This window comes from Sitophilus oryzae, unplaced genomic scaffold (assembly GCF_002938485.1).
Source record: "Sitophilus oryzae breed Bouriz unplaced genomic scaffold, Soryzae_2.0 scaffold_177_pilon_pilon, whole genome shotgun sequence".
Lineage (NCBI taxonomy): Eukaryota > Metazoa > Arthropoda > Insecta > Coleoptera > Curculionidae > Sitophilus > Sitophilus oryzae.
The window spans coordinates 10,176,769-10,198,930 of record NW_022146479.1 but is presented as its reverse complement, the minus strand read 5'-3'; the positions used below and the strand labels follow the sequence as shown (position 1 = coordinate 10,198,930).

General features: G+C 33.6%; 3 protein-coding genes and 1 long non-coding RNA gene across 11 annotated transcripts; 2 read left to right on the top strand and 2 right to left on the bottom strand.

Moving 5' to 3' along the window:
* Positions 1–280: 280 nt before the first annotated feature.
* On the bottom strand, positions 281–9,549 carry LOC115882499 (host cell factor 2). Its single transcript, XM_030900581.1, has 14 exons — positions 9,160–9,549; positions 8,363–8,511; positions 8,147–8,307; positions 7,842–8,093; positions 7,307–7,576; positions 7,086–7,245; positions 6,844–7,030; positions 2,176–3,029; positions 1,917–2,118; positions 1,583–1,861; positions 972–1,522; positions 716–916; positions 483–641; positions 281–340 (listed from the first exon to the last, which is right to left on the bottom strand). Exons 1-14 carry the CDS (start codon positions 9,317–9,319, stop codon positions 281–283), a joined length of 3,645 nt encoding a protein of 1,214 aa, XP_030756441.1. The 5' UTR covers positions 9,320–9,549.
* Positions 9,550–11,856: 2,307 nt separating this feature from the next.
* On the top strand, positions 11,857–14,625 carry LOC115882497 (protein RRNAD1). 7 transcript variants are annotated; one of them, XM_030900579.1, is made up of 2 exons: positions 11,857–11,936; positions 13,856–14,625. In XM_030900579.1, the coding sequence occupies exon 2, from the start codon at positions 13,887–13,889 to the stop codon at positions 14,592–14,594; it is 708 nt and encodes a 235-aa protein (XP_030756439.1). In that variant the 5' UTR covers positions 11,857–11,936; positions 13,856–13,886; the 3' UTR covers positions 14,595–14,625. The 7 variants fall into 7 exon arrangements, with proteins under 7 accessions (XP_030756439.1, XP_030756434.1, XP_030756438.1 ...); XM_030900574.1 differs by having other exon boundaries at positions 11,935–12,213; XM_030900578.1 differs by lacking the exon at positions 11,857–11,936 and adding an exon at positions 12,785–13,008.
* Positions 14,619–18,677, bottom strand: LOC115882495. 2 transcript variants are annotated; one of them, XM_030900572.1, is made up of 10 exons: positions 18,476–18,676; positions 18,275–18,413; positions 17,759–18,183; positions 17,125–17,703; positions 16,819–17,076; positions 16,603–16,766; positions 16,389–16,551; positions 15,539–16,335; positions 15,294–15,474; positions 14,619–15,236 (listed from the first exon to the last, which is right to left on the bottom strand). In XM_030900572.1, the coding sequence occupies exons 2-10, from the start codon at positions 18,411–18,413 to the stop codon at positions 14,970–14,972; spliced, it is 2,973 nt and encodes a 990-aa protein (XP_030756432.1). In that variant the 5' UTR covers positions 18,476–18,676; the 3' UTR covers positions 14,619–14,969. The 2 variants fall into 2 exon arrangements, with proteins under 2 accessions (XP_030756432.1, XP_030756431.1); XM_030900571.1 differs by having other exon boundaries at positions 14,891–15,236; positions 18,481–18,677.
* A 1,993-nt stretch (positions 18,678–20,670) lies between these two features.
* Positions 20,671–22,071, top strand: LOC115882498. The gene is made up of 4 exons (XR_004050199.1): positions 20,671–21,377; positions 21,442–21,665; positions 21,766–21,897; positions 21,959–22,071. It is a non-coding gene; the product is annotated as an uncharacterized LOC115882498 (long non-coding RNA).
* The last annotated feature ends 91 nt before the right edge of the window (positions 22,072–22,162 follow it).

Here is a 22,162-nt window from a genome sequence, read left to right as displayed (position 1 = left end):
TCGATGATTACTTTTGATATCCTAGACGTCGATCAGTAGGTATATTCATTGAAAATGGATTTCCTCAAGAATGGATGTAAGGAAAAATCATATTGCCAAGAAATGAACCTCCTTAAGTTTTTAGGACAGAGGCTTTTAAACGACACTGTAATATATATCATTATTAATTACCTCGGTTTAATTGAACAAAATCTAGAATATCAAAATGAGAGGTAAGTTGGAATGCTAGTAAATCTAATGTAAGATAAATTAATTATATTATTTATACTTTGAACCATTGTTATTTACAATATACTCTAATAAAGGCCTGTTGGGGCACAGATCCACTACCTGCCTTTTCCTAAAATAAACACAGCAAACGTTAAAACATACTATAAAAAATAAGATATATTTTGTCCAATGAAACCGTATTCAGTGTCATAGATATTATTGAAAATTCATGGATTCTAGTTTCCCAGAAGAGATTTATTTCTCCTACTTACCTTTCCTTTAACAGCAAGATATACAGAATATTCTAGAATTTCGTGGGGGTTCGAACCTGGTGGTTCCCATGATAAGTGGGCGCCATCGTTGGCTTTGGCGATTTTTATAGCCGAGGGCGCTCCAGGATAGCCTGGCACACAGGTCTTAAACGCTGAAACCTAAAACAACAAATTTGTGAGCATTTGAACTGGCTTAAATTAATAAATAATATAAATTTATTGTAAAAACTTACCTCGCTCCACTCTCCTTTTCCGACGGAATTTATTCCAGCCACTCTATATTTATAAGCTGTGCCCGGCTCTAGACTAATTCTCGGGAAATTCGATAATTCAGGAAGTTCGTCCACTGTCAAATTGTCCGTATCTGACAGCAGGAAGTAGCTTTGTACATCGTAACTTGTCCCTTTAATAAAACCTACAGTATACCATGTTCCCTGGAAAAGAAACATAATTACCATTGCCTGGAACAAACAAGGATCTTGTTCTCACCTTTACAGGCTCTTGGGGTACAACAGAACCATTCAATTCAGTCTTGTGTATGCCTTTGGAGGCATCTAGCGCTGCAGTGGCTAGAGCTGCAAGAGGATCTTCGCTTCCTTCTGTTTTTTCCAACACGTCTTTCTCATCTATTTGCTCATTCATTTCTTCATCTTCGTCTTCCGGGTCTGCGCCTTCTAACTCGCCTATTCTGTTCGAATGGAATGAGGAATTGAATCCGCTGTCCGGCTCTTCACTTTTCAAATCTAAATCAAGCGACGTCTCGCTGACTCCTGCGTTCAGAGTGTCTAAAGTATCTTCAGGCTCGTCTTTAAACTGATATGTCGCGGTATCCTCTGTGGTTAGCTCGCTCTTTATGTCTGTAGAGTTAAGTTCAACCGCCATTCCTTCGTCAGTGACAGTCTTCTCTGCATTATCTTCTTTTGTCTTAGCCAGACCGTTTACATTTTCTGTAGAGTCGGCTTCTGCAGTAGTTGTAGGCGATTTGGAAATATCTTCGTCTTTACTGCCGCCTTTTAGACCTAGTTTATTATACCGATAACCTGAACGAAATAAAAAAATTATTGCACACTGTTTTATGAAAATCGACAGAAATTATATACCTGAAGGAGGATGACTACCACCACCTTTTAAAGTTAATTTGTAAGGTAAACTACCACCCAATAACCCACTGGCAGATAGCTCTGCAGCGTCTGCGCTTTCAGAAAGAACAGACGCGTCCTCACTCCCGTCGTCAGTTACCATCATCTGATCAACAGAAACCATGTCAATATCTTTTGGTTCAAGCTGTTTATCAGACTCAGGGTCTATAAGACCAGCCTCAGCTGCTAATGCCGCAAGAGCAGCATCAGTAGTCACTGGGGTTTCGAATGAAGTTGAGGCTAAAAAGCAAATGATATTCAATAAAAAATAATTGAGAGATTATGTAAAATATACCTAATGTGACTGATGGCTGAGTTGTTTGTTTTGGTCTCTGAACAACCATTAATTTAGGCTGTTCAATATTATTACTAATGTTTGAAGTAGTAGGAAGACGTACAATCTTGCCTATTTGGGATGGCTGAACGACAGTTAAGGTTTTGTTGGAACCAGTTGCCATCTGCACTGTCAGCTGTTTACCACCAATCATTACTTGTTTCTAAAAGAAAATATTTGAATTATATACAATTCAAGCAACAGTTAATAAAGTATTTACGGTAGTTTTTGAAAGGGTAACTGTTTTTGTAGATCCAACAACTTGCATTGGCATAGAAATGGTAATTGGTTTGGCAATTTTAACACCTTGAAGCCACTGAAGTGAAGATGCGGTGACTATAGGATTTGTGGTGACAGTATTGGTTTTCACTAATGACATGTTTACTGCCTGAGCGTTGGTCACTGTCTGTATATTTTTAAGACCACTTGTAGAACTGACCACCAGAACTTGTTGATTTCCTATTGTGGGAATCTGACCAGCAGGTCCCTTTGACAAAACAAATTTACCTGTCGTTTTATTCATTTGAATCATATTAGAAGGAATTGTTTTTAAGGTTGTCAAGACCTTGGAATTGAGACTATTGGAATTGCTAGGTACAAGCTTAACTATAGTATTTTTTGTTTGTGGGCTAATAACTTGGCCAGGAGCTTTTGTTTGTACAATACTTCCTCCCTTGGGCAAGGTTGCCAATGTCATGCCAGTGCTGGTCTTGACAAGAGTGACTACTTGCGGCTGGACACCGGATTTTTGAATATTGGCCGCTTGTTTGACCAAGACAGGTTTGCCAGCTTGTTGAGTAGTTGCTGTCTTTATTATTGTGGCACTAGGTGCACCTTGAACTCTCACTGAATTGGCTAATTTTATTTGGGTAGGCTGAGCCACAGTTATTTTCTGAGTAGCAGCTGCCGCCGCCGCCAATGCTTGGATGCCAAACATCTGACCTGTAGGTGCTTGATTCTGCTGAACCCCTTTCACGGGACTATCTGTAGACTGTATTTGAACTGTAGTTGTGCCTGATTGTAAATTAAGCGTCTGAGGAGTTGTCACTGCAGCAACTTTATCAGGATTTCGTGCTAAATTTAATAGACCAAATTTAGTAAATATATACATAATATATAGGGTAAGTCTTTACTAAGTGAAAATATTTTTAGGTGTAGTATATTTCGACCCCATAAACACGATTATGATGTTTTTTTCGCGAAAAAAAATTTATGAAAATTTGGAATTTTTTGAAAAAATTTTGATTTTTTTTTAGTTTTTAGTTAAAAACATAATTTGTTGATAATATGGCAACATAGGTAGTAGATTAAATTTAAAAGAAAGAAAATTCAGAAAACATCACCGAGTTTTCAAAATATAAGCAAAAAACCTTTTTTTTTAATTTTCCAAGTAAAATAACTCGGTTATTTTAGATTAATTTGAAAAAAAAGGCAAAGAGAAAATATATTTCTTTTATCGAGATCTACACTAGCCCTGAACATATTTGTACTTATTTAAAACTCACCCTGTATATACCGGGTGCGTCTCAAAAGTGGCTCACCCTTATACTTTTGTTAGTATATGATATAAATTAGGAATGATTGACGTATTCAATTGTTTTTGGTTACTTTCTGTTTCACCGGAAATGACTACAACTTTTGATTTTTAAATGGCACCCTCGGTTATTCGATAGAAAATCACATTCTGAATAGAATGACATATCATATGTCAACTTCTGACATTCTCGCTAAATAAAAAATTTTATTTTAAATTTCAATCTAGAGTGTCATGACTATGTTAAAAAATTGGTCAAGTGCGAGTCGGACTCGCACACGAAGGGTTCCGTACCATTCATTATCTATACAACATTAGACACTATATTATTATAAACTTTTTTTCCGATTTAGCTGAAATTTTGAATGCGCGTATAAGTAATTAAAAAAAAAAGAATGAAGAAACACATTACTAAAAATTGTATTAATCAATAATAAATATGTAAAAAGTAAAGATAAATATGTAAAAATTAAAAAAAAAACATTAAAAAAAGTCGCCTTGACTAGGATTCGAACCTGCATTACTACGGCTCCAACGTCATAGCAGCGTAAAGTCCTAACGCTTTAACCACGCGGCTACCGAGGACTTGGCAGATTCTATGTAAAATTCTTACTTAAAAGATTATGTTCAGTGAAAGTACTTTTTTATTTATACATTATCATTCATTATTATTATTATTCATTAACATTTATTTAATTCTGTTTTTGGTATTTGTTCTTATAGCGGTAACATAGATACATTATCTGTAAAAATTTCAACTGTCTATCTATAACGGTTCATAAGATAGACCTTTGTGACAGACGGACGGACAGCGAGTATAGTCAAAAGTAGGCAACACGTTTAAAGAAGATCGATTGCAGCACACCCTTGAGCCCTAACTGAACTAATGGAAATATGACAGACGTAATCGGTAAAATGGATATCTGCATTATCTACCACAAAAAAGGCGGGCAGTTTAAATGTGAATATAAAATTTATGTATTTTTAAAAATATTACGAAATCAAAACTGCAAAAAATATAATGAAAATTTATTTTTAAAAACGGAATATTTGAAAAGTATAAACTATTGTCCGCTTTTCAAATGCTTACAGTTAAATGGGAAATTAAATTTAATCATTTAAAACATATATGCTGAATTAACCTCGAGGGGTAAACCGCTGATGAATTTCTGTACATTAATGCTAAAGTAATGCCAAATAATTTAGTACTAATACCAATAATACCACGAAAATGCCAACATCTTGTACACCAAAATACACCAGCGGTTTACCCCTCGAACAACCTATAGTATTACAAAACGTATTTAACAACGCCACTAACAAAGCATATAAGATCGCAGGGTTTGCAATCTATGCTATTAGAACAGATTAAGATTTAAATAAGACATCATCAAAAATTAATTCACCTTTAAGTTGGATTTATAAACTCAGCAGTTGAAGTTCAGTTGAGGTAACAAATGTTCAACACTGTGAAATGAAGGCGCGAATTTATAGTCAGTTCGTTTTACTTCACAGAGTTCAGAGATGGGCAATGTCTTTACATATTGAACTTGCTTTGCATGATACCCTTTCCTGGATGATGTTCAAATCACAAATCACATCATCGGCTGAACAAAATACTACATGATGACGGCAAAACACATAGCACAAAACATAAAGTTCCAATCATAAAGAAATATAAGGTCTCTGGTTCCTCAGGAAATAAAACTTCCTCCATAATTTCTGTATGCAGAAACACAAAACAAACAAACAAAGTATATGCTACACAAAATAATAACAAAATTCCAAAATTCAAAACAAAATTGTAAACAATTGCAAAATCCCAAAATACAAATAATTTGCTGTCATGTCACTTGTCAATCTTGCCATGACACGTGACAGGTAGCAGATGGCGACGCTTTGGAGCCCTAACTGAACTATGCAACATTATGGCCAAGTTAACAACCTTTCAAACACTCTTTTATTTTAGTTACTTTATGGTAATAGGGTTCCCGTTTTTACCCTTTGGGTACGGAACCCTAAAAACACTAATTCTTAATCAAGGAGCCCAGGAAAAACAGATTTGACCGTCTAATGTTTTTAGTGGCTTGTCCTGGCCGGTTAAAAAATATCCAAATCGTATTTTTAATCATATCTCAATTTTTTCAAATGGAACGAAGATGGCTCATTAGCATATTTGGAAAAAGCATTTTTTTACGAATAATTTGATACCACACATTTGGTATTTAGAGTCAAATTTTCGTTACAAACCGCAAGTGATAATTTCAAATAAACCATATGCGAAAATGTCAAAGTTGACATATGATATGTCATTTTATTCAGAGTGTTATTTTCTATTGAATAAAGTAAAAAAATAAAGAGGGTGCCATTTAAAAATCAAAAGTTATAGTCATTTCCGGTTAAACAGGAAGTGACAGAAAACAATATAATACGTCAAACAATCCTAATTTATGTCATATACAAATAAATATACCAAATCTCGTTTTTTAACAAAAAAAAAATTAAAAAATTATAAGGGCTGAGCCACTTTTGAGACGCACCCGGTATATATACAGGGTGTCCCAGAAATAAGTGCAAGTATTTTAACTGGTAGTATAAATGAAACCCAGAAACACGCCTATGAGGTTTTTCACAAAAAAAATTATATATTATTTTCAAAATTTTCAAATTTCGGATTTCTTCGAAAATCGATTTTTTTGAAAATTTTTTTGTTTTTAGTTAAAAAACATAATCTCTTGATAATATGGCAAGATAGGTAGTAGATTAAATTTAAAAGAAAGAAAATCCAGAAAAGATTCAGCGGTTCTAAAAAATTTTAGCAAAAAATATTTTTTTTGGAAATTTTCAAAGTAAAATAACTCCGTTATTTTGGACTTATTTGAAAAACGATAAAGAGAAAATAATAATATTACTTATGTTTCCTTTTACCTAGATCTACCACCACTTAAAATATTTGCATTTATTTCTGGGACACCCTGTATATACATATATAGCGACTTGTATCCTGCAATATCTCCTAATTGAAATTTAGAAGTTGAAATATCCTATATTAATTTAACTCCTAATAAAAGCATAAAATAAAAATAATGTGAATTATTTAATCTGTATTTGTCAAATAAACATAGCAAATATAAAAACCATTTATAATTGCAAAATATAACATGGAAAAATAGAAAAACAAACATTTATTTTCTGCCCCTGAAAAGTTAATCTGTCAACACAGGAGAAATGGCAGGCTTCAAGTCGGTATACAATTGGAAGGCCGTCGTCACAATCACAGAATCAAAAGAAATTTTGTAAATACGTAGATAAATTAAAATTAGTATACCAAACCAAACCAAACCAAACACATACCTTTCACTTGTACTTTAAACGGGCTTAAAATCGGTGTAGATGTTTTTGTTTGAACTGGAATACCAGGTGGGCTGCCAGGCACAGATGGAGCTTGCTTAGGAGAGCTTAAAATTTGAGCGGTACTTTGTTGAGATGCTGCTGATTTTGGAGCTGGTGTTTGAGTTGGGGGGAGGTCATATTTTTGTATCTATAAATAGAAAAAAATAAATACAAGAAAAGTTTATAAATCAATGATAAATTACTTGAAGAACATAGGTGTGTACAGAAGGTGATCCCGTCCAATTTACTTCTAGGGAATGAGTGCCTGCTTTTACTAGGGACACCCTACTAGGAGCAGGAGGTTTGTCTACTTCCAGATACCAAAGATCTTTACAACACACTTGATTCAACTTCCAGGCTTTTCTGTGTTGAATATTTCAATCATAAATTTTAATTTGCAAATTCACATATGTATATAACTCACCTATATCCATCCCTTCCAGACCAAATATATAACCTAGTACTAATTCCTACTGCACAATGGCCAGCTCTAGCACAAGGGACAGTGCCTTCGTGTCCACTGAGAATATTTAAATCTTCCCAATTCATAGATTCTAAATTAAGGCATGCCATTGTACTAGTACATTTCCACTCTTTTTCATTTGTTGCTAATTTTCCTTCATCAGCAACTACTGGAACCCAACCACCAAAAACAAACATTCGGTGACCAATAAGAGTTGATGTATGAAGAGACCTGTAAAACATAAATTAAATAAAAAATTACATGATAAGTAGACAACACTGGAAATCAAGGATTTTTTTTTAAAGTGGGACTGGAATGATCTCCAAACAGTAAATGAACATTAAACTTAATTTTAAATAGACATTGCACTCTTTGACGAGTCTCTAGGTCAAAAACAAGGTTGCCACATTGTAGAAATAGTTACAAATTTAACGAAATATATTTGCTATAAATAAAAAATTGTAATTTGATGTCAAAAACTAAAACAGAATTTCACCTTGGTAGTGGAGTGATTCCTGAAACAATAGGCTGACTCCATGTCATTACATCAGTATCTAAAAACCACAAATCTCCAAGCCTGCACCCACTCATTCCACCATAGATTACCAAAAATGATTTATGCCGCTTCTTATCAACATAAGCAACACCTGTGTGAGATTCTCTAGGAGGAGGTGATGGTCCATGGGTAATAGGTATATCCCATTGCATTGGACTGCGAATGTCCAATGTATACAAATCATTTAAATATCTAAAAAAAGGAAAATCATAATCTCTGAATATGATACACACCCTAATTACTACCTTGGTACATTATTTTTGGGATCGTCACTATCATTAGCCAGACCACCAAATAAGTAAACTTTGCTATTTACAATAGTAAAACTGTGGCCCAATCTAGGGCAGGGAGGGGGGCCAGCCTTCGGGTTTTTTGGATTAATTTTCTTCCATTCCCACTTTGAAGCCTTACAAATATAAATGTTAGAGAAACATATTTTTATAAAACAACTTTTAAAATACCTGTAGTTCATATAATTCGTTACTATATTTGCCATATTCTACCATTCCACCAAAAACTAAAAGCCTAGTACCTTCCACAACAAAACCATAAGCTGCACATCCTGGAGGTACATCACCTTTAGTTACTGGTACAAACCACTGATTGGTAGCTAGATTAAAAAAATATTTTATCATGTATATTGTTTTCATTTATACTGTGTGTGTGTGTGATGTGTATGAAATAATAAACACCAGTATGAAATGTACATACTGTATACGTGTATTCATTTAAATTTTATTATCCAGTTACAAAATAAAAAATTAATAAATTTGACATTGTTATTATGAACACATGATTTTAAATTTGCCGCCTTAAATAAATGCTTGAAAGCTATTGGTCAATCAACTCCCTGTCAATAATAAATACATTTATATACTGCAGATAAAGAATTGCAACAATGATTTGGAAATATAAACATAGACGATTAATTAATATTATGCATAAACCGTATTTGGCATAAACAATAAATTAATAAGGAAGAGGAAAAACATGCAGGATGCAGGTTAACGCAACGCGTCTATTCCTATTCCTATTGCTATGTGTACTCCGCCATATTTGTTTCAGGACTAAACAAATCACGAAAATGACATTTCTCTATTCTCAAATAAAATACAACAAATGTTTGTGTATTGCTGACAGAAATAAATTGTGCAATGAAAGGTGTTTTAAAAAAGAACAAAGTTTTACTCTAATATCTAAATGAAAACATATTAACGCGCCATATTTACCTACCGACAAGTAGAATGCAAAGCATTACCTGTATTGTAAACATGGAGTTCGTCGACAATTCCTTCATTACCACCGCCAAATACAACCATTAAATCTCGAATAGCAACGGCACGATGTCCATGGCGAGGCCTGGGTTGAGGGCCAGTGGGATTAGCCACTAATTTCCACTGTAACGCCTTATCCGCCATTACGTATGACTGCAGTCCACTTAGACATATAAGAAACCAATAGGCATCCACTTATCAAGTTTAAACTTTATACACAACACTTTACTTTCATACTAAATCAGTTAAGTCAATACACTTTTTTCTCTTTAAAAACATTGATTAAATGGTTTGAAAGCTTTGAATACTTCTTTTGCCGACATAAGCCACAAAACGTTAGAAAGATGCTTTTCATCTGTCGATAAAAGCAACTCCGACTTTACCTGTCGATTTTGGGGCGCCATCTAGCATGACTAGCAGAAACTATTTATAGTCACCTAAAATCTTGCTAGATGTCACATTTCGCGGATAAATCTCTTTAATTCAAATTTGGGTTATTAACAATCAATTTATATTAATAAAATTTTAATAAATCTTAAAAGCATTTTTACTGCAGATATAAGAGTAACTGTATTACTATTTTTTATAAATGAAAATAAAGGAATATAACAGAGGAGTATAATTTGTAATTCATAAAAAGGTTTCTTTATGATAATAGCTTTGTTCGAGTTCTTGTTATTACCGATTCTGAACCGTCCTTGATCTCTGCAGCGCATGCGCAAATGAAATAATGTGTTCATATTTCCTTTTGCGCATATACGCACCAGTTCTAGGATGGTTCAGAATCGGTAATAACAAGAACCCGAACAAAGCTAATATCACGGCACATAAAACAATCGGCACGCCAACTCTACTCAGGGTGCAGCCACACTATCCTAAAAACGGCGTATCGGCGTAACGGCGTAACGACCTTGAATCGATTTCCAGTAATTCTATTGGCTGAAATTTTTGACAGATGAATTTGACAGATAAAATTTCTGACAGATGAATGTTTCAGCCAATAGAATTACTGGAAATCTATTCAAAGGTCATACGCCGACCACGCCGATATGCCGTTTTATAACTCTACTCAGATTCCATTGTTTAAAATTTCTATAAAATTTTGACCTTGTCGGCGCCATTATCGTTTCCTAGTCAGAGCCGGATTAAAACGTATCAAAAAATTTCTCAGAAAATACGACAGGGTCGTATTAAAAAAATACTGTAATTGACTGAAACTGAATTTTATTTACAATACTTTTGTCCAAACAAATGAATCGTTAACCGCGCATACTTCTCCAAAAGTAAAAATTAAAAAACCAATTAAATATTTCACTGTAGAGAATAGACAATTAAAATTAAAAAACATGCAACTAACAAAAACATGCCAGGAGTTACAAACAAGAATTAAAGAAATACCAATAAAATAATTATTGAACAATATAAAGAGGCTACGTACAAATTATGCCCATCAATGGGCGTAGCAAATTTTATTAATATTCAAATTTCACAAATTAATAAATCCACAATTTTTTTTGAGAAACTTCAGTTTAGTCAAACAACAGTAGGTACCGCATTGTATTTTATACGGTTACAAAGTGAATTGGTAAACATTTTAAATTCAAAGTGAACAGAACACAACCTGTACTTGTGGGCCTTATTTATATCTTCAATCAAGTCTTCTCTATTAGTTGCAACTGCCCATGTTCTTGCCCTAAAAATGTATTGTTAACTTATTTTCGATATAATCATTTTATTTATTTTTATAATTATATTTAAATGAATAATATAATGATTTTTAAATTTAATTTTTAATGTCTAGATTCTAGATACAACATTAAATTTTATTTTACTAAATATTTAACATTAAATCTTACTAATATTAAAGTTTGTTAAGATTTTTAATTAGATCTTCCTATTTAGCTGAATGTCCTAATATGTATACTACTGTTTTTTTTTTCACAACTAAAATATGTTAAAATAATTAATCACATATATACATACCTAATAGGATCTCTAGGAAACAGAAAGAAACTTTTATTGAACAACAAAAATAAAACTACTAAAACAAATTATATTACAGAATAATAATAATAGCTCCCGTATATAGCGTTTGACGCCTTGGGAGTAGCAAGGTACAGCTTGCCATACTAGAGCCGTTCGGTATACAAAGGAAGGTAATGTGGCTAGCACTACGCTTCAACCGCCTATTATTACCTCAGGATTGTGAATCCCAAGTACTCATTTAAGGCTGAGTCGACTTAGGTACCCAAACCATTTTTATTTTAATAAAAATTGTCGGCTGATGAAATGCCGGGTGTGGGATTCGAACCCACTACCTTGAGATTGGTAGACGAGAGCCTGTACCTCTACGCCACCGGGCACCTATTGGCAACTATATTACATAAGAAACGAAAATAAAACTAGAAAACAAATATATCACATAATAAACAAAATAAAACAACAAAAACAAAATATATCACTCAAGAAAAAATCAAATAAATTAAGCCGCACGCTACTGACTCGAATCTGCCGTAACTGTGTGTTGTCGCTGAAAAACTACGACACTGGTTACTTTCTGTTGATTGAAACGCAAATGGCGGCGTGCGCGAGGATATGCGCGTAGCGTTCCCGCCAAAGCGAGTAAAGGTACGTTTACATCTGATACTTATTGCCTGATATTTATGTCAGATAGACATTTTTGCTAATGTAAACACCCAAAAATTTATATCTGATATATATGTATTTGTCATCAGCGATTTATATCGACATTTATGTAGACGTAAGTGTAAACAGTTGGATGGGAGAAGTTCTGACTTGTCTGAAATAAATTGCATTAGTTAAATAGCCGTCTACTTTTTGAGAGAGTGTCGGGAAATAATTTCGTAGTTAAAACAATGGGTGTTAACAAGGAATGGGTGAAAAGTGAAGTTATGGACTTGACTAATATGTACCACAATAAACCCGAGCTTTGGGATGTGAAAAGTAAAATTTACAGAGATAGGTTTACAGAGATAGGATTTACAGAGATTTACGATGCTAAAAACCTCAATGTTACAGTAAGTCACTCTTGAACAGTGATGGCTCTTCTAAATTTGGCATTTTGTTTGTACATAAGGGGCTCTATTTTACTGGCCAAGTTTTGAAAGTCGCAGGGTTTCATTCGTAAAAAAATTGAGAATTGTGCTGGATCTTCAGCACTAAGTTCACGCATTAATTGTGTATAAGCACCTTGTTCCTCACGTCGCAAAATCCAGTCTCGAACCCACACAGAACGTTTTTTCTTATTACGCTTCAGAGTAAAGTAATAATTGCTGCAGCTTTTCTTTTCGATAACTTCATCTCTGTTCATGTAGCTATTGGATACTGGCTTTGAGACATATTTCGCGAAAATGAAATGTAAACAGTCTGTGAGATATTATGTCAGACACTAGACACTTATGTCCTGATTTTGGCTTTAGACATATCTCGCGTAAATAAATTACAAGTAATTTCTATACAGTGTAAACAGTCTGTGAGACATTATGTCAGACAGTAGACACTTATACCCTGATAAAAATGTCAGATGTAAACGTACCTTTAGCCTGCCGTGTGATTTATATGCCGTGCTAATATACAAGAACACTCCATTGGGCGCACTCCTGTGGCGCACTCAGTAAATGAGTAAACACACCGGACACCGGTATTAAGTATTAACCTTAGGTATTAACCAACCGGTAAAGACCTACCGATAACTTGAACGATCAAGCAGAGACAACTTCTGAAGTTGTCTCTAGATCAAGTTACCGGTACGTAAATAACTTGGAAACAAAATACGGTATGCTCTCAAGCTCAAGTGATCGGTGAATCAACCGGTGAGTTACCATTGGCATTCAATTTTAATTTTTTGCACCGGTGGACTAACCGATGTGTTTCCTGAATGCGCCCAATCATATACCGAGATAACAATGACATGATAACATGATAACCAATAACCATATATGTGCCATATATGATAACCAGATGATAACAATAACAGTAATGGTAATGCCTTTTGGGGTTAGAGAGAAAAAAGTAAATAAATAAGCTCTGAAATAAGTTTCATTTAATTATGTCTAAGCATTCCTTAACAAACTCTATAGATGTATGTAATAAAATCTATATTCTCTACAAAAATATATTAAATTCTTATGTTTCTGACTACTACATAGATAATCATTGGAAATCAAAACTATCAGAAAGCTGGCAGGATTTTTTTAAATCATTAGATATAACTGAAATTGCTAATCTTTTGGATTGTAAAAAGATAAAAACTGCAATTCCACCTTTATCATTAATATGCCTACAAGAAATAATAAAAGAATTTTCAGTTACCAGAAAGCAACAGATAATAAAAGATAGCATTAGTCTGAATAAACAATTGGAGAAACTTCTCTGGAAAAGTGTTAAATTAAAAAAGAGACACGAAATAGAGATAATGTCTAAAATTTGTTATCAATCTGCTTTGAAAACAAACTGCTTTAATATAGTTGATGTAGGTGCTGGGGTAGGCCATTTAAGTCGAATGCTTGCCTACCAATATGGCTTTTTAGTTTCTACCCTTGAAGCCAATGAGCAACTGAATCAAATGGCTTATAAATTAGACATGGAATTAGAAAATAAACTCTTACGAAAAGGTATTTCTCATTCAAATCCTAAGAGAATTCTCCATTTTAATTACAGAGTTGATGAATCTACAACTAGCAGCCAAATAATGTCAATAATAAAAGAAGCATTTCAGAGTGACAATGGTCAGTTCAAATTTGGAATAGTTGGACTTCATCCTTGCGGAAATCTTGGATCAATGTTACTCAAGTTGTATAATAATTGTTCAAATATTTCTTTTATTAACATTGTAAGTTGCTGTTACATGAAGCTAAGCTTCGAATCAAACTTGTTCACAGGATACCCTTTGAGCCATGTTTGCCTTAAAAAACAATTTAAACTAGACTATTTATCATGCGAAACTGCTTGCCATGCCATTGAAAACTATGTAAGCAAACTAAAAACAGAAAACCACCATCATTTGAAAATTCATGCATTTAGAGCTGGCCTAGAAACTATATTGGTAAATATAAATCTTGATTTAAAACATTCTGCTGTAGGAAACGTAAAGTATGAGGAAAACATGACTTTCGAAGAGTATTGCGATAGAGCTTTAAAGAAAATGAACGTACAAATCCCAAAATCCAAGATGAAAGATGTTGAGAAAATGGTGGAGGCGTCTTGGGAAAAAGTTGTTAAATTTTATTCGGCGAGACTGTTCTTGGCTCCTCTAGTGGAATCGATAATTTTATATGATAGATTATTGTATTTAGCTGAATCAAATAGCCACTGTAATATTGTACCTGTTTTTGACTGTAAAATTTCACCGAGAAATCATGTTTTAAGGGCTGAAAAAATATTTGCAAAGGAATATTGAAAATCAAGAAATAAATGTTTTTTATTTGAAATCTTTTTTATTTCACTTTCTTAAAATGAACAATACAAAAATATAAATCTACAATCCTTAACAATATTCAGTCTTGTAATAAATTTAAACATACAGACCTATCTATTTAGTTAAACTTTTAAAGTCAAACGAGACACAAAAAAAACTTAAATAATATCAATAGAACAATTCAAAAAATAAATTAGAATTATCAGCTATTAAACACAGCCTTCAGTAAAAATACATCAATATAATTTATGTACTTATTTTGGCAACTTTTTTAGCTTAAGTCTGGTGAAAGACAAGTAATCATAATGATCAAAATAAACAAAATTATTTCACCAAGCTCGCGCTAGATTTTTTGGATCATTCCATGTCTTCTTGAAGGGCCATTTCAGGTACTGAACAACCTAAATCCTTCAGCTTGAAAAGATCCGCTGCTGAAACACATTTCCTAATCACATTCAAATACAAATCGTTAGCCGTTTTAAAAAATAAAACTAGGTGTCCTACAACATTAATGTTAAATGGATGTTGGTGGTATAAAAAGCGATCGTCTTGGATATGTTTTAATTGGATGTCCTCACCAAAATCTACGAAAGTTATTTGCGGATCCAACACATTTTTCAGCTTCTACAAAAAAAATCAAAATCAATCATTTTGTAAAAAAAACTATATGGAAAATATTACTTCTCTTTCTTCAAAAAGTAATGCATCAATAAGCAGGAAATACAAATACTCTATACCACTTAGGGTCTCATGAGAGGCGGCTTCATTGGTTCGATTAACTGAAACATTCACTTCTTGCATTTTGGAATAGTTCACCTCATTTTCCATGCAGCACTGGATAATTCTTGATATAGCAAGAACCCTAAATAAAAATAAAAGTTAATGTTATAACAGAGTGTCCAGTTACATGCAAAAATAATGCTTACATTATCTTCCTTTCCATAATGTCTAAGAATTTTATGTACTCCAGTTTCCAAGAATTCATGATGTAATTTAACGCGCTTCCACCATTGGGTCCTGGAATTAATGACAAATATGCCACAGTGCTGGAAGTCCGTATCATGCAAATAAATGCAAAAATCATCCAGGTGGGAATGATATTCTGCTGGTGCCTGCAGTTACTGGTTATAACGTTTCTCAAAATAATCTCAAAATGGGGCTCCATCAAGTCCGAAAATTCGAAGATGCTCACAACGACCAATTTGTCACAAACGTGAGCTGGTAGAACAACGTCAGGCTGTAACATTTTTGCTAACAGCTCTGGATATGCCTGAATGGCAATCTGATTCTTTGGATCCTGTCTAATGAATTTCAACCTCTCAATTTGTTTGATTATTAAAGTTGTCAAGAGTATTGCTGCAGACTCTTCAACTTCAAACTCAGGCTCCTCAGCTTTATTGAGGAGATTAGCAGCCCCCATGAACAACTGGATAATTAAGTATTCATCCATGGAAGGAGTATAAAGTGCAAAAGTGTTTAAAATATCCAAAGTCTTGTCTAGATGGTTTTGCATATGGTTAGGTTCAAAATTGTGTATTACATGATACAAATATGACAAAAATTTATCATGACTTAGTATTTTAAAGTTCCTGTTCTGTGCTAATTTAGCAACAATAAAATGGACTTCTTTTAATATATACGGAACAGATATATGACTATTGACAACCTTCACCAATATATCTTCTATAGCATCTATATTGTCTGTTGTTATTTGATGGAAAGCCTGTAAAATATATCACTAGTTCTTTCGAAGTTTAGTAACAGAACTGATTTTACCTTAACAAAATATCCTATGGCATTAAGAAGATGATTTAAAGGAAAATCTTCTTTCCTGGCAATACCTAAAAGGCAACATATTATAGCTCTCGAATCATCTCTAATGGCACATTGCTGTTCTTGGGACATCTTTGGATAACACTTCAGAAAGTTACATAAAGTGCTACAAAAATATTGTTAGAAATCATTTTTAAAACAATAAAAGTGTGATTACTCGACCAAAGGTATAAAGTATAGCTTTGGTTCTGTTATTATTTTCTGGAAAATGCTCTTAAGTTGGTATCCTAGTATATTCGGAGAACAGTCAAGGCAAAATACTCCACACATCCAGATAATTCTTGCAGTCAAAGACATGTTAATTGGTTTTAATAATTGAATCTACAAATAAAAATAAAATAAATACTAAACAATATTTAAATTCTATTTAAACCTTAGTCCAATAATTTATATAATGCTCTAAAGGAAAAACAAATTCAGGATCTCTTGAGGGCAATTTTTCTTTCACCATGGTTAAACCAAAAATTAAAGCTTCTGTAACTCTCGTCATATAACAACCCCTTTGGATTTCGACACATGAAGCAGATGAGGCTTCAAATTCAGTGGTAAACCTTTGAAAAACATGATGCAGACTTTCAAAATACATAACTTTCCCATCAGGACGACTGTCCTCCAATTTTTGTAAAGATGTCTAAAAATGAAACTAATAATATGATTTCTTTTTGCCATGTGAACTTACAGTTATGATTTGACAACCGATTTGTCTCATACCAAAGTGGTGATCAGTTTCAGCTTCTTCACTATACAAATGCTCCTCCATATCATCATAGCAAGCCATAAAGATAAAGACACAGTATAAAAGATTTTCAAAATCTTCAAATAGCATATTAAAATAAACTGTATCTATCATTGAATGAATATAGCTTAAAAGTGCTATAACCAAATCTGTGAAATTGCATGGGTCATCTGTATCTCCTTCAGAACAATCTTTGGGAGGTGTTTTATCAGGTTTTCTAAGCACTCTTTTGAATACATCACGACAATATGTTAAAAGACTTGCAATTATATGCAAACTTGGAGGTAAAAATATTGAAGAGTATTCCTCAAATTCTTCTACACTTCCAGTTATAAATTGAACAATTTCCCCTTTAAACTGGAAATCTGAATTGATGGAAAATGGTTCTACTAAAGCTTTTTCAAACTCTGCTGATAGCATTGTCCAGCATTCAGGAACATAGAACTCATTAGGCCTTACATATTTCATCATCATATACATAGGACGGATAACACTAATTCTAGTTTCAGACCTAATAGAGGTCTAAAAATATTTCTAATTAATTTAGATAAAAATGAAAAGTATTTCAAGAACTTACAGTTTTAAATACATCTAATAATACTTTAAACCAGTGATGTTCAACCCTAAAAGTTGGTACTTCCTCAAAGAACTTCTTATCTATAGCTTGAGCTAATACCAAAACAGCATCATTAACTGTTTCAGTATTATCACTTCTTGTCATATCGTTTAATTCTATCGTCAAAGAATCCCAAAATCCTAAACCCAACATCACAGCCAAAATGTAAGAGACCATTATTTTTATGTTTGAATGAGTAATGCTTAAATGGTTTAACAGCATCTGGCATAGTTTTTTCCCATATTGTTTTTCATAAAGTCCTGGCCATTCTCGTTTATTTATTAATACATCTTCTAAATAATTTTTTAAGAACACTGCTGCAAGATGTCTTTCTGCAAGTGCTTCATCATTGCTTCCAACTATTTGACACAAAACAACAGGGTATTCTAAAAAGAGATATCGATATAAGTAGGTTTCTAAGCATATAAAATGTTCAGAAAGTTCTATTGGTTGTTAAGTAAGAGAAAACATCCGTACCATCTACAACTTCCAGCTTTTTAATACATTCAGCATTAATTCTTTGGAGATCACTGTCTGATTGTAGTGCACAACTAAGGGCACATGTAACTGCATCATAAATAGGTGATCTATCCTCGGAGACAGGCGGAGGGGCCATCTAAAATACATACCGGCGGAAAAATAATAAGACTCATAACCACAAAACACGATTTTGCTTACTTCACCTTTCGATAATAATACACTATAAAACGATTAGTATTTATCACATACAATGAAGAATACTGTTCAATTCAAAAATATAACACAACTGTTCAATGTTTTATGCTAAAATCTAATTCGTTTTGCAGTTTTGAAGTCAATCTGTCCCATATTTGTCCAAACTTGTCAAAACCATAGGTCAAAGGTCAAAACCAGTCAAAACGTGTTTGGTTATCTATGGTCAAAACGTCGGTTTCTTGCAGTTTCTTTAAGCCCCGTTCTCAGAATAACGTCGTGTCGCTCACCGAAAGCCTTCATTGTCGTCTGGAGAACTAATTTCCAATTGACAGGTTGACATGATAAGGACATGATGGCTTAATTTTCACTTCCGTTTCCGGTTATTTAATGGCGGGCCCTCTTTCAGTTCAAATGTATTTTGTATTTTTTCTTTTCATAAATAAAACCAAAAAATAATTTATTCACATATATTTATTTGAAGTATGGAACAACGTGACTAAATAAACATAAAAATATAGAGGATTGTATTGTTTCAATACCAATTAGTTAATTATATGTACTTTTAACGTAAATTAGTTAAGGTATAAGCATGACTTACAGTAATTTGTAAATAAACACACGTATTCGCAGACTTCAAGGACAGAAAACGGACACAGGGACATGAAAACGGGAGCCTTATACAAAAACCTGAAAACAGAAAAACAAATTTTTTTATACTAAAATTAACAATCTAAAAATATCAATAGGTATAAAATATAAATATACTGTTTAAAAAAGCGTCCATTATTCCCAAAGAGACCTGGCTTATAAATCAAAAAGAAGCAAAAAGAGACTTTTAGTCGGATAACATAATCAGATTATCAGTCCGATTTATTGCATTATTGACAATAAATCGCACATATTGGAGATAAATGATGTTGGCTATAGTTAAAAATGATCTTACCTTGCTGTAAATTGTTTCCATTTTCAAAAAAATCGCCGATCAAAGAGATTATAACACCATTTTCTTGCATCTAAAAAATGTAAAAACAGTGTTTATTTACTACCTATTTTTCATATACATGGGACATACCTACTACGGCAGAAACGTCATTTTCTCCAGGATTCTTCATGTAATATATATTTTATATACTTTATTACCTTTATAATTATAAATTTCAGCCGAAATATTAAATTGAACTTCCAAAACGAAACTAAACGGAATGAATTAAAATGGCGTCGAATATTTTCGACACAATTTTCGAATTTGTTCTAGAACAAATCTGAAGTTGTCTCTGAAACTGAAATCTGTCAATTCTAAACTGTGAAGTTAGACAATAGTTAGACAGAAACATTGCTGTCCTTGTCTCGGCGGCCATACTTGTCGTGAGGAGAATGACAGGAATGACACTAATGACTGTTTCCAATTTTCCTATTTCACTGTCACCCCCCTGGTCAAAACCAGTCAAAACGTGTTTGGTTATCTATGGTCAAAACGTCGGTTTCTTGCAGTTTCTTTAAGCCCCGTTCTCAGAATAACGTCGTGTCGCTAGCGACACAGTTTGACATTTCAAACAACCAATGGGAGCTGTACTAAATTTAAAATTGACAGCTGTTTAAATTTTGTACAAATATGATTGGTTCTTTTGTCGTCTGTCAATTTTAAATTTAATTTTAGCTCCCATTGGTCGTGTTGTGTCATAAAAAATAGTGTCGAATATAATCCAAAAATTGTTTACTGCGTACTTCATAGTGAAGTGTCAATCAATTGTCGCTGTCGACACGAAACGCAGTTCTGAGAACGGAATGTCAAAGCCCGTTCTTCAGAACTAGACTATCTCAGTGACACGACAAAAGAACCAATGAGATTTGTACTAAATTTAAAATTGACAGCTGTTTGAATTTTGTCCAAATCTGATTGGTTCTTTTGTCGTGTCGCTGGCGACAGTCGCAGTTCTGAGAACGGGGCTTTAAGCCCCGTTCTCAGAACAACGTCGTGTCGCGGGCGACAGAGTTTGACATTTCAAACAACCAATGGGAGCTGTACTAAATTTAAAATTGACAGCTGTTTGAATTTTGTACAAATCTGATTGGTTCTTTTGTCGTGTCGCTGGCGACAGTCGCAGTTCTGAGAACGGGGCTTTAGGGATGACTACTCTGTCAAAGTCAAAACCCTGATCCATAGACCCTTGATAGACCCTGACGCTGACAGGACTACAACAACTCTAATGACATAGATCGCGTTCATCAGGACGTAGCGCTACCGCAGCGATCACTAATTTTCTGCTGAACGCGCCGATTAGTTGTGAGCGCTCTGGGATCAGTCGCCATTTTTTCCATCAGATTTAAAATACGTTACGCTACCGATGCATGATGGATTAAACGTCACATACGCCAAATGCCACAAAATGTTTTGGAAAACGAAAACAAAGCATTTTGTTTATTGTTCTCGGTTGACTAGTCCCCTCGATTTGTGCCAAAAATGGGTGAAAACAATTTAATATGCATTACTTATGATTTTGATCTAAAAAGCACGTTCAGCAGGACAACCAATCGATGGTACATCGCTCACTGATCAACTTGTCCTGATGAACGCGACCATAGACAATATAGACATACGACATTTTTAAAATGGCGCATATGCCGCGCTGAACGAGCGGCTAATTCACAAGATGCATTCCATTTCCTATTGGTCGAGATATTTTGAGGTTAGGGTTATAATAGGGTTGTTATTTATTTTCGATTTCGGTGTTATTTTATATTTTGTGTTTGAATTTGAAATTAACAGACTATTACCTTAAATTAACGTCTATCTAAAAAAATCATAACATCGTTCTTCTCGGTAAAACCTTGCATCCAAATAGGTAGGCTTAAGAAGAAATCAGAAGAATATTTTCGTCAAAATGAGTAAATAATTAGGTGCAAGGTAAGTATGATAATAATTAGGTAGATACAAACAATGATCTTGTTTAAATGGTATGGTATTATAGCTAGGTCATATACCAAAGTCCCATAAAGGCTAGCAAACTATGGACAAGACCACAACACATTTAAAATCAAAACAATTGACGTAGGTAAAATGGGTTTGGAAAAGGGAACCACGGGGAGGGGCTCTACAGGGAATAGGCATCACAGGGAAGAGGCATTACGAGGAAAAAAACTACTGACTACTAGGACTAGGATTATTCAGGCTAAGATGGAGAGACAATAAATGGTATGAATATGAATAAATAAGATGAAGTAAATACTTTAAATCAATTTTCTTAAGAACTCATACAATTTATAAAGAAATACATACTTCTCTTTATTTATAGCACCCATTGTCAACAAGGACTTACAGTTATTGGGAATGGAAGGAGTTTGTTTATGACAGCTCTAGGTGGAAGCAAAAAGTTGATGCAACCAAGAGTATAAGTCCCATCATGGGTTTCAGTGCTACGGAGTAGGTAAGTATAGCCAATGTCAAGTTAGTGTAAATAGTAATTTTGCTCTTTATTTTCCTTGTAGGTACCTCTATTTTATTGGTTCGTAGAACATTTTGGAAGTCAACATGCAAGAATTGTATAGTATTTATTACTTTTTAGTTCTTACACCTTGATTAACTTAGTGCCTACACTAGATATTTGAAATGATATATTTAATTCATAAAATTAAATATAAATTTAAATATGAAAATTAAATAGGTTTTTAATTTGCCCAAATTAAAACTAC